At 45.6% G+C, this 12,411-nt stretch overlaps 2 protein-coding genes across 2 annotated transcripts in view; one reads left to right on the forward strand and one right to left on the reverse strand.

Moving 5' to 3' along the window:
- Stab2 (stabilin 2) overlaps positions 1 to 12,411 on the forward strand; it is a 169,046-nt gene that overhangs the window by 88,526 nt on the left and 68,109 nt on the right. The window contains exons 32-33 of the mRNA XM_059245218.1: positions 11,961 to 12,059; positions 12,142 to 12,249. Of these exons, the coding sequence (XP_059101201.1) occupies positions 11,961 to 12,059; positions 12,142 to 12,249 (207 nt within the window). The remainder of the gene's footprint in view (positions 1 to 11,960; positions 12,060 to 12,141; positions 12,250 to 12,411) is intronic.
- LOC131894882 (activity-dependent neuroprotector homeobox protein 2-like) lies at positions 4,977 to 9,669 on the reverse strand. The gene has a single exon (XM_059245219.1). The coding sequence runs from the start codon at positions 9,640 to 9,642 to the stop codon at positions 6,163 to 6,165; it is 3,480 nt and encodes a 1,159-aa protein (XP_059101202.1). The 5' UTR covers positions 9,643 to 9,669; the 3' UTR covers positions 4,977 to 6,162.

Consider the following 12,411-nt stretch of genomic DNA (forward strand, 5'->3'; position numbering starts at 1 on the left):
TAATGGCACATGTGCAGGGCTCCTGTCATACGTGGGCCTCACATACATATTCTCTCTCGTATATGGAAACATCTTAGGAGGTGCAAGTCTAAAATCAAGAACGGGGGAAAGCAATTGGTTATCACTATTCACTCCCTTCTCTGCACTACTGTATCCTAAAAAAACGGGGTACAGAAAAACCTGAGAAAAAATAGGAAAGCACTGAAAAACTACCATAAGATTTTCATTTTTCACCTAAGTCCCAATTCAATAGTCTTTATAGGTATGAAAAAGAAGAAAAAAAAACAAGAAATGGGGTTGTAAGCTAACCCATAATTTTCAGTTACTATATTAGGATCTTTATTTTAAAAGAAATTTCGAGTATACTGGAAACTTTCAGAAGAAGGTAGAGGGCTAAGGGAACAATTTTAATTAAAATTATTCTCAGTTTTTAAAAGCTATAGCTCAACTATTTCTGTTCAAAAGAGAGACTATTTGTGAGTCTCCATGTTTATCAAAGTCCTTGCACTCCTTCTGCAATTATCTAGAAGCTTAAAACACAACACTGTTCAGCAAGAGAGTCAGCACTTAGGGGAAATTATGACTCCATGTGATACCAAGTGACAAAACTGCTTATCAACAGTTGGTCTAGTCTTAGCTTTCTGGAGTACTAAAATACATTTATCCAAAAAATTCATTAGTCAAAAAAAGAAACCTAACATTGGGCTGGGGCGATGGCTCAGTGGTAAAGTGCTGTGATACAAGCCTTGAAGAGCTGAATTCAGACCCAGATCTATGTAAGGGAGCAGAAAGGGGAAGCTCTTTAGCCAGCCAGTCAGTCCAGCTGAAATACTGAGCCCTAGGCTCAGTGAGCACAAATACACACACATTCACCTCTTTTCTCATGTATTTTTGATGGACAACTTCCTTAGTAAGATAGTACCTCAACCCACCTCTTACTCTGAGCTTACTACCATTGGATAGTAAGTCCCAAGCCTTCTATGGTCTTCCCACACAGCCCATGTCTACAGAGAAAATGCTAAAGTGAAGTCTGAGTTTGAGCTCTTGACCAGCTGTATAATGGAAGTCATATAGCCTCTCCAAGCCTCATTCATCTTCCTTTGTGAGGATTAAATACACCCTCTACTTGAAGCCCTCTACTAAAGGACCCTCAGTAAATGCTGGTTTGATTCCCTCTTCCTTTGAAATCCCATGATTTTTCTGTATAGAATTTATTTGGCATAACCATCAATTGTCCTATACTGATGCCTGTTTCCTGAGACCTTTCAGTGACTATATTCTGGGAGGCATGTGGCTGCACCTCTCCGTGTCCCTCATCAGAACAAGCACCTTGCCCTATTATGAGAATTGGAACTTCTGAAGGTCCATTAGGTTCCAGGCACTGTGGGAAGTGTCACACCCCCACCTGGTGTCCCTTGTATTTGTTTTTCAACACTAAGACGGTGAGTGCTATACTGTCCTCATGTCACAGATAAGACAACACTCCAAGTTAAGTAATTGGGTTAAGGAAGAATTGACATGAACATGAAAAGTTTATGATTGTTTCCTTCTTTGCCCCTGGATTTTGCAGCTCCCTCAAAAACTCCTCTGTCAATTGGAATCCTGCCTCCTTAGTTAACACCATTATGTACAGTTGTGGACTGTGAGCTGCATAAAGATGCTTGGCCAAAAGGGGGAGTGGAACTCAAATCCAGCCCACAGTACTTTGCTTTGTACTCACTGGAGTTTTTTAAAAAAACCCTCCTCATGAAGGGGTAGCTTTTATGAAGTCTGCCTTCATAAATGTATTTTGTTGTGTGGCATGAACGTAAAGCCATCAAGGTCTAGCAGACCATCTTCTCACAGCTCTCAAATCTGTCATGCCTATCTAAACTGAAGTGCCCCACCCCACCCCACTTTAGTTCTGTTATGTTAGATTATTGGGGAAACTGTAGAAACAGAGGCAGAAAGAAAAAGAAGCTAGGCCCAACCTTAGGTGGGGTTTTAGGGTTTCTGTTGCTGTGATGAAACACCATGACCAAAAAGCATGTTGAGAGGAAAGGGTTTATTTGTCTAACACTTCCCCATCACTGTTCATCAAGGGAAGTCAGGATAGGAACCTGGAGCTGTGCAGAGGCCATGGAGGGGTGCTGCTTACTGTCTTGCTTCTCATGGCTTGCTCAGCCTGCTTTCTTATAGAACCCAGGACCAGCAGCCCAGGAATGGCACCATCCACAATGGGCTGGGCCCTCCCCACCAACCACTAATTAAGAAAATGCCTTATAGGCCTGCCTACAACCTGATCTTATGGAGGCATTTTCTTGAAGTTCCCTCCTCTCAAATGAACTTAGCTTGTCAAGTTGACATAAAAACTATCCAGCATAGGTAAGACCATGTTTATTCATGGCAAGGGGCCATCGTGTCACCCATTTGTATGGATGCAAAAAAAAAAAAAAAAAAGCTACATAAAATGGGATACAGCCCCTTATATGGGTGGAAACTACTACACCATAGTCCCTTCCTTCTGGAGCTGCTTGGTCTGGCCACAAGGGAAACTGGGAAGTGTAATCTTTTAGCAGGAAACTATCATTCCTAACTCTAAAAGGATATAAAAATACACAGCAGGGCTGGGCGGTAGTGGCGCATGCCTTTAATCCTAATCCTAGCACTCAGGAGGCAGAGGCAGGTGGATCTTTCTGAGTTCGAGGCCAGCCTGGGCTACAGAGTGAGATCCAGGTCAGGCACCAAAACTACACAGAGAAACCCTGGGGGAGGGGAACCACAGCAGGGACTTATAGCTGTTTTTTGCTGAGGAGGGTGTTTGCCAGAGGGGGTAGTTCTGGGTCCATTGAGAGGGAGTCCTCTGGTCATATTATCAGGGGGAGAGTCTTAACTTGATGAGTTAAAATAGATCATGCAATTGCTGTCCTGCATTCTTGAAGAGACTTGGAAAACAATTATTAGAGAGCTATAAGCAGATGACTCGGTAACAGAATTAAACCACATGATTTTCTGGGAAGGTTGTGGTATAGCGAGGAACAGAGGAAATGGGAATGGAGTTAATTTAGTGTCAGTGACTAGTCCCTCTGCCAGGACTGCTGTACTGAAATAAGCTAGAAACAGCAGGGAGCTACAGAGCATCAAAAGAAGGGAACCAGAGAAAATAGAAGACTGATGTAAAGAATTGGATCAGGCCTGGGGTAAAAGAGATGAGTCCTCTTTAGCCAGTTTCTCCACAGTACCTAAAAGATCTCTTGCAGATGTATCAGTAACAAACAGAGCTGTTTAAGATGAAAGTTATTTGGGAAGCTTACAGAACATTTTATTTATGTATAGCATGAAGTTCAGTAAGTAAAATATTTAAAGGATAAGGCAAAGACCTAAGTATGAGGATAGTAAGGAGGAAAGGAGTGATCCAGAGAAAGTTCCAAAAACTCAGAAATGTTTCTGTCTCCCTCTAATCTAGGTGCTAGAAACAATCTGTCTGTAAAGAACCAGAGAGCAAATATTACGTGTCCAGGTCCCCTGATCTCTGGTACTATTCAAGTCTGCCTTTGTGATATATAATCAGCCTCAGACAACATGTGAAAGAAATTTCTGAGATTGTGTTCTAAATAAACTTTATTTTTTTTTTGGCAGTGGTATAACAAATTTTAATTCACAGTAGACATTCTGAAAATAGGTAAAACAGTAACAACAAAAAGGTCTAACTAGCTCTCAGAATTGACAAGAGTGTACCAATAGTCATAGCAGATTCACAACTGCCTGAATGCATGTTACAAACATTACATGCAAATGCTACATTTTGAAAAAATCCATATAGCAACACTAATGCTTCCTGGAGCCCTGCACTCTGGGCACTTCACCTGAAGGGAGACAAGCTCCTCTTTCTCACATCAAAGGGCAGTGATTCCACCTAATATTCCAATGTAGGCAGGTCAATCTCCTGGTCAAGGACTATCCATAGAAAAGCAGGCTCACCTAAACCATACTAATGAAATAGATGTAGAAGTTAATTCTCTGTACTAGGAACCTAACTCAGGATAGTTAAGTCAACTATTAGTAAATAGGTACTACTTCCTCCCCATTATAGTTTCTTATTCCAAGATAGGGCAGAAAAATAAAGCCAATACAGTAATGAGATTGGGAAAAAAGTGTTTAAAAAAAAAGAGGCCGGGCGGTGGTGGCGCACGCCTTTAATCCCAGCACTCGGGAGGCAGAGCCAGGCGGATCTCTGTGAGTTCGAGGCCAGCCTGGGCTACCAAGTGAGTTCCAGGAAAGGTGCAAAGCTACACAGAGAAACCCTGTCTCAAAACAAAAAAACAAAAAAACAAAAAAAAAAAGAGGGATTTTAAGAAATATCAAATATGAGTCTTTTCTATCAAATACTATAAAACTTGTGTTTAGGACAAGGAATTAAGGTTTTTTTTTTTTTGTCTTTCCCATCTTATAAGATTTGCAAATGTTTTAATCCCCCCCAAGTAAAACTTTTATTTACTCAATGGTACTATTCCTATTCTAGGAATTTGATAGTCTGAAGCAATGACCCTTCTCTCCTTGGCACAGTGACTTCTTTTTCCCCTTCCTCCAGTAACTGTGCACCAATTCTTTTCAGACTTGTCAAAAGAGTAAGACTGTGAAGTCAGACCCCAGCTAATGGGAAAAAGACACAATGACCACCTTCCTCAGAATAAAAACCAAGTACACTTCCTCTGTCTATGTGTGTTCCCTCTTCCTAAGCACACCTTCTTGATCCAAAGTAGTTTGCTTTGGGGGGGGGGGGGGATTATTCCAGACCTAAGTGGGCTGGTCTGCATTAACTATGTACAATTCCAGTGCTTTATATTGTGTGAAAAACACAAGGTTTGGTATCCATAGAACAGTAATACAGCACAGATTCCTTAGCAGTGCCTGAACTACTCAACTGGAAACCTGAGCCAGAGGAAATGCCATCTTCTCAACTCTAACACATCGACTAAGTTATTGCAGTCACAAAGACAGAGCTCCTCTTTTACCATAAACCTGAAACCCGTCTCCCATTTCAAGTAGGGTCCACACACAGGGACAAGAATACATGTGTCCATGGATGGCCCTGTCCTCCAACCTGTTTATGAGCAGTTGAAATAAGAAAGAGTTCTATGTGTAACTTCTCAATGTCTATTCTAAAAGTGCCAAAAATTTATTGTCTTATCTTTTAATGGAGAGATGACTTGCACTATAAAGTTCATGCTGGACTGCATTCCTGCCTTACAAATGCTTGATTTATAAAATAACACTTATTATGAACTATATACAAGACCCTGAGATAGGGATACTTTTAATAACGAAAATATTTAGGTTTTTCTATGAGTTGTATTTTTTTGAAACTTTCAGGACAAACATGAAAATATAAATCAAAATTATAATAGTGTAAGAAAATATTAACAGAAGTTAATGTTCAAAACTGAGTTCTTTGTCAGGCAGTAGGTGGCACATGCCTTTAATCCCAGCACTCGAGAGGCAGAAGCAGGCGAGCCCGGTCTACATAGTGAGTTCCAGGACAGCCAGCACTGTTACACAGAGAAACCCTGTCTCAAAAAAAAAAAAAAAGCAGCTGGAGAGATGGCTCAGTGATTAAGAGCACTGGCTGCTCTTCAGAGGTCCTGAGTTCAATTCCCAGCACCCACATGGTGGCTCACAAACATCTATAATAGATCTGATGCCCTCATTTGTCATGCAGAGCACTCATATATAAAATATAAGTAAATTTTTAAGAAGTGTTCTTAGAAAGCCATACACATTACAGTGCTCCCTTCTCTAAATGGCTGTGTCCTTAGCTGCTGCCTATAATGCTCCAGAACAATATTCTTATTTTCAACTAATCATTTACAAACAAGCAGAAATTTCCTAAAAGGATAAGACAAGTATTTGTAGACTCCAGATCTGTACCATCTGATATGGAAGCTACTAGGAAAATAAGCCATATATAGAATACCAAAACTTAATTCACATGAGGGAGGGAGGGGGAATGACACTTAAGAGTAACTGCTAAGAGACTGAACTACAGGAATCAGTACATCTGGAGTAGCATTTGCTTCTTACCTAAGTCTTCCTGAGCACCCGAAACACCCAGAAAAGTCACAGAAACCAATGCAACAGAGCAGAGGAGGGTTCCAAAGTCAGCTCAAGCTACTGCCTAGGACTTTAAGCTGAGCTTTTTGGTTCACACTCAAAGTTCAGTCTGTGTTTAACATTTTTGAGTTCAGACATATCAAAGCCTAGAAGTACCGTGGGTCTGTGGACTTCTATTGCTTTCAAGCAATTGTATCTTCTTGTTCCAAAAAACAAAGCCACATTAATTCTTTCCATCTTCAAGAATAAAGACAACAGTTCTACTTCTTTTCTGCTAGGATATGGTTTCTTATGGAAATACTCTCTAAGAAACTGCTTCTTCTTCTCATAGGAGTAGTCTTTGTATTTTTTAGGATCTAATGCTAGGATCTGGAGTAAATCATCATTGGCCACCGGTCCATTAGTTGTACTTTCATTCCTCTGTCTCTTCAAAGGCATAGCACTAGTCCCTTCCTCTGGACCTGATGCTGCATCGCCCTTTAGTACAAGCAAGGGAACTTTCTCATCTCTCTTCTGGTCTTCTGCCCCCAAAGGGCCATCTTGCCGCTTTCTCTTTAAGGGACAGGTAAAATCAGGAATCCTTTCCCCATTGACGAACTGTAGTTGACTGCTCTCAACAAAACTTGACCCAACTTGCACGTGTGAGCTGTTGTTTTTGGGAGCACGTTCACAGTGCAGCAAATGACGAGTGATGGCTGCCATAGTCAAGCTTCCAGGGTAGACCCCACCACAGTGGACACACTTGAAGGCAGGAGAACTGAGCACTGTATCGGCCATTGGCATAATATGGTGTCTGTCCTTCAAATGTAACATATAGACATTGGCTATCATGAATGTGCTCAAACAGAGAGGACAGGTCAGCTCTTGTTCACTGAGACACTTAGGTACAACCTTAATCTGAGGCTTCACCTTAACATATAAGGGAACCAGTGATGTAGAGTATATCCCTGAGAGGATAGCCAGGAAGACTTCCTGTTCTCCAATCTTCTCTCTTGGCAGAGTGATGATGAAATCAAGATAGGGGAACAACGGGTCACCATTAGCATCCAGGCTCAACTGGGAACCCCTGTTACTGTAATCCAAAGACAGCTTCTTCTTCCTAAGGTGTTTAATTCTGCTATGCTCCAAGAAACCCTGCATGTTGTGGAAAGTGCATGAGCAATACAGGCACCCCAAGCCATGTGTGAGTAAGTGGCACATTAGCTCCTCCTCTGAGACTAGGCATTTGCAGGAGAGGCAACGCATGGCCTTCTCCCTTGTCCACTTAAGAAACGGTGCACACACTGCCAGCTTTACTGGTTCAAGTTTCTCACTGGAGTTGGACTCACTTTGTTTGTGAGCCACTTCCATGTGAGCCTGGTAGACATTCAATGGGAAGAATACATTGCAAACTGGGCAGGTTTTCCACTGCTTGCCCTGTCTGACAACCACATTCATATCCACCTCAGATGAAGAGATCTGAACAAATATGCCCTGGTCTGCAGTGTCTACCAGCCCTCGTGAGGACAAGCTGGGTAGAGCATTAGACATCTGTGGACCCACACTAGGGGATGGGAATTGGTTGGGCACCTGGGATGGAGTGACAGTCACCAGGTCAGCACTCTGAGAAATAGGTAGAGTGACAGACATTGGATCCAGCATGTAAAGGGGTCTCCCATTAACCTGTGTCCCTGTTGGAAGGAGCTTCTTGAACGCAGAGCCTGACTTGAGGAACATGTTGTTCTGTGAAGTTTCAGCTCTCACTGACTGGTTCACCTGCAGGATGCCAGTGTCAACAGACTGATTGAGCTGAAGCACACTGGGTCTAACTGGTGGACCTGAAGGAAGGACTCCTGATGTAACAGGATGACCAAGCAGAGGAATACCAGAGCTCACACCCTGGTTCACAGGGACATCTGAGATCACCAGCTGTTTGGGGGACAGCAACCCAGATACCACTTGATCTGCAGGGAGAACCCTAAAGGATACTGTCTGACAAGAAGGGAGAACCTGTGATGAGACTGTCTGGCCTACATAGAGAACACTGGACTGGACTGCTTGACCAGTGGGAAGGGCCTCAGAAGCTGCTGTCTGTGCAGGAATCACAGAAGCAGGGGTTATCTGACCTTCAGGAAGGACTGCCAATGAGACCACCTGGCCCACAGAAATTGTTCCTGGTGATGTGGTCTGCAGAACCCCAGGACTGACAGAAAGACCAGAAGATAGGGGACCAGGCCTGATCAGTCTGCTTGTGGGCTCTACTGGCCTGCTTGTAGACCCCACTGATCTGACTGAAGGTCTTGCTAGTCGACTTGCAGATTTCATGGGCTGTGTCAGGCGTAAAATCTCAAGTTGGATGGCTTGACTCATTGGGACATTGCTCATTCCAACAGACTTATTCACAGGCCCAAGTGGCTGACTCATGGGTAGTGCAGTAGTGTCTACAGGCTTATTAGATGAAGCCCTGCCTGAGAAAAAGACAGTTGAGTGAGCTGAAGGCTTCTGTGTGAGGCTGATCTGGCCCACTGGTAGAGGGCTGGAGACAAAAGCCATGTCGGACTGGACAGCAGCAGATTGAGAATGGGTATGGCTCCAGGAAGGACCTGGGACCCCCACTGGTGGCTGTACATGGGCAGAGGTCACAGGCTGTACCATGGCTGAACTTGGAGTATTCTGTGACAAGGCAAGGTGGGACCAAGGTGGCTTTGCTGGAGCAGCTGTATGTGGAACACTGCTGTTTGGTGGCCTGGACAAGCCTGCCTGTGACTTTGGAGCAATGGGCATTTGCTTCAGAAGCCCAGTCCTCTTGTTGTGTTCTGAAATCACAGACCTCAACTTATTCTCCAAATCCTTGTGAACATCTGATGTCAAAATATGGGACATCAGATCATCCTGGCTGCACATACTGGCACTACACTTTTTACAATAGTATCTTTCAGGTGGTAGAGTGTTTGTCACAGAAAGAGTATCACTGGCTTTTGGCTGCTGCTGTTCTTCCTTAGGTTGAAAGCCAATGTAGGCATTAAGTAAGGAGTGAAAATGGGTGACCAGCACATGCTTCTTCATGCTACAGAAGGAAGTATTGTAAAAGTTACATTTTAAACACGTAAAATGTTTTATATAACCCTTCAATGACTTCCCATTGCCTGGAACTTTCTCCTTGGGGCTGTGAACTTTCCCAGCTGGCTCATGGAATAACCAGAAGTGCGTGCTCACCACATTAGGCCGTGAAGCAAATGAACAATCTGGGCACTGGATCTGCAGCTCTTGGTCTGCCTCATCTTCATGGCAACGATGCAAATGGTTTTTGAGAGAAGCAAGCACATCTGCTGAGTATGTGCAAAGGCTGCAGCAGTATGGCTTGAGTCGGTATCTCATTTTCTTTATCAAATGTCCCCTTGGAGCAACATCTGGCCAGGATGTATTATAAAAGTACCTGTCTCCTGGGCCAAAGCCTTCAAGGTCCCTCGACAGTTCTTTGCAGTCGTCAAGTCCAACCTTCAGAAGCATGCTCTTCACCCACGGCCGCATAGTTCTGATGCAGTCCAGATTTTCCACAGGAACTTGAAACATTTTTGAAAGGTTCTGCCCTGCAATAAGGGAGCCTCTGCCTCAGTGCCACAGCTCTCCACCTCAGAGGTGGGAACCTGGCCTGTACCCGCCTCCTACTGCCTCCCCCACCATGCCCTCCAGCAACACAGTGGCGTCCTGCGCAACCTTCCCCGGCCTCCAGTCACACACTGACCTCCAGTCACACACCGTCCTCCGGTCACACACTGGGCTCCTGCTCGCCCTTCCCCGGCCTCCAGTCACACACTGACTTCTGGTCACACACTAACTTCCGGTCACACACTGACATCGAGCCCATGACCTTCCCTAGCCTCCAGACACACACTGACTTCCAGTCACACACAGGCCTCGGGTCACACACCGGCCTCCAGTCACACACTGAATTCCGGTCGCACGCTGTCACACACCGGCCTCTGGTCACACACCGGCCTCCAGTCACACACTGACTTCCGGTCACACACTAACCTCCAGTCACACACTGACTTCCGGTCACACACCGGCCTCCAGTCACACACTGACTTCCGGTCACACACTGACCTCCAGTCACACACTGACTTCCGGTCACACCCCGGCCTCTAGTCACACACTGACTTCCGGTCACACGCGGTCACACCCCGCCTCGGTCACACACTGACTTCCGGTCACACGCAGTCACACACTGACTTGCGGTCACACGCGGTCACACACTGACTTCCGGTCACACACTGACTTGCGGTCACACCCCGGCCTCGGTCACACTCTGACTTCCGGTCACACGCGGTCACACGCGGTCACACCCCGGCCTCGGTCACACACTGACTTCCGGTCACACCCCAGCCTCGGTCACACACTGACTTCCAGTCACACACTGGCCTCCAGTCACACACTGACTTCCAGTCACACCCCGGCCTCGGTCACACACTGACTTGCGGTCACACGCGGTCACACACTGACTTCCGGTCACACACTGACTTGCGGTCACACCCCGTCACACACTGACTTGCGGTCACACGCGGTCACACCCCGGCCCCGCACCCCGGACCCCAAGTCCTCACTTACACGCGGAGGCCCTCAGCCCTCCTCAGCCCTCCTCAGCCCGCGCTCGGAGCCGCTCCCCACCACTCCGTCCTCCCGCACAGACGCGAGAAAATGGCGCCCAAATGCCTCAGGAAGTGACGTCTCCTCATTTGCATACACGCACCAGGCAGCCAATGGCATGAGGAGTGCTTCAGGGGGGGGGGGCCCTGGGCCTCGGCTCCTCCCCTTCCGCTCTCGCCCTTCTTCCAGCTGGCCGCTATGGCGCCCCGCGGTCCTAGTGCCGCCCCCTGGCACGTGCTTCGCTCCTCAAGGGCGCGATGCAGAGCTCAGATGCGCGTTTGCACAGCCTGAGCCACCCCGGGCCCTCGATAGAGTCAGTCCAGGACCGCAGGAAGAGAGAAGATGAGTGTTCCAGCCTTAGGCCGTCCGCTTGACAAGGCTCTAGAATGAGAAGACCGAGCTGGTTAGCTTGGCCAGAGGGTAGAGCCCGTGTGCACCGGCTAGAGGACGGTACGAATGGGCAGGGCCCGGTTGGGAGATGGGGAGGAGAAGCAGCAGCGTGTACCCACTCTCTTCACAAGCGAACGTCGATTATGGCAAGGGAGACAAGAAGTCACACTGGGGTGGTGACACGTGCCTCTGAACCCATCATTCAGGGAGCTGAATCCGGAGGACCGCAGGAAGTTTGAAGCCAGCCTGCACTACATGGCAAGATCTTTTTCAAAAATGGGAAATAAAAAAAAAAAAGGAGGGGATCACACAGCTGGGGTGTTTTCTCAGTGAGAGACCCCCACCCAATCGATTATTTGCCCTGTCTGCACAAGGCCCTGGGCCTCAAACCTAGATCACGTGCTCACACAGCCAGAAATCTAGTTATTTATGTAATATTGTCCTATCTTTTTATTTTTATCAAGCAAAACATTTTTTATAAGTCAAATTCAGGTCACTGGCCTATAGTAGACTTAAGGTTTCCAGGATAAAAGATGAAGAATTAACAGGATAAGTTAATGAAAGTTAAAAGGAGCTCCTTAGCAAGATCTATAAAAGAGTCTTCTGTACAAGAGGAAATTTTCTCCAAATGGAGACTAAATTTAGGGAGGAGACTTAAAATTGAGCTAACATTTCCAAGTTTCTTCCAGCGCAGTCACTTTGCATCCTGGAATAACTTATTCTGTAAATTATCAAAATGTTTTCAGTCGATTCTGTTAACTGCCTAAAGACCTCAACAGGACTTCCATAGTTATTAGTGAACAGCAAATGGTACCAAAATTTGCTGAATAGAATTTTGGGGCTTCTTTTCCCAGGTGCTGATCCCCCAAAGAAGTCTAACTGGCTCTTTACCAAACCTGCTCACCCGTCTGGACCAGATGCCTGACTATTCCATCTTCCGAGGCTATATCATTGCAAGTACCATGTTCTCTGCATAACCATCTTGTCAAGCTGCCTGGGGACTCGAACCCCTCACTGGCTGTCCTGTCTTTGCAGCAATACAATCTGGCAGATGCAATCGAGGCTGCAGATGCTTACACTGTGTTTGCTCCAAACAATGAAGCCATCGAGAATTTTATCAGAGAAAAGAAATCCATGTCTCTAGTAAGTGTCAGCAGCAGTAATCAACATTTTCTCTTTAAGATTTGTTTTTGTTTTTTAATAGGGTGTGTGAGCTGAGCATGGGTGTGAGATTGTGGGTGAGTGCATGTGTGTGTGTGTGTGTGTGTGTGTGTGTGTACATGTATACATGAGAACTGACACCTA

Source organism: Peromyscus eremicus, chromosome 18 (genome assembly GCF_949786415.1).
Source record: "Peromyscus eremicus chromosome 18, PerEre_H2_v1, whole genome shotgun sequence".
Taxonomy (NCBI): Eukaryota; Metazoa; Chordata; class Mammalia; order Rodentia; family Cricetidae; genus Peromyscus; species Peromyscus eremicus.

What these genes read in the sequence shown, in the direction of transcription:
- LOC131894882 (XM_059245219.1), bottom strand. Translation starts at nt 9,642, where the DNA reads ATGTTTCAAGTTCCTGTGGAAAATCTGGACTGCATCAGAACTATGCGG.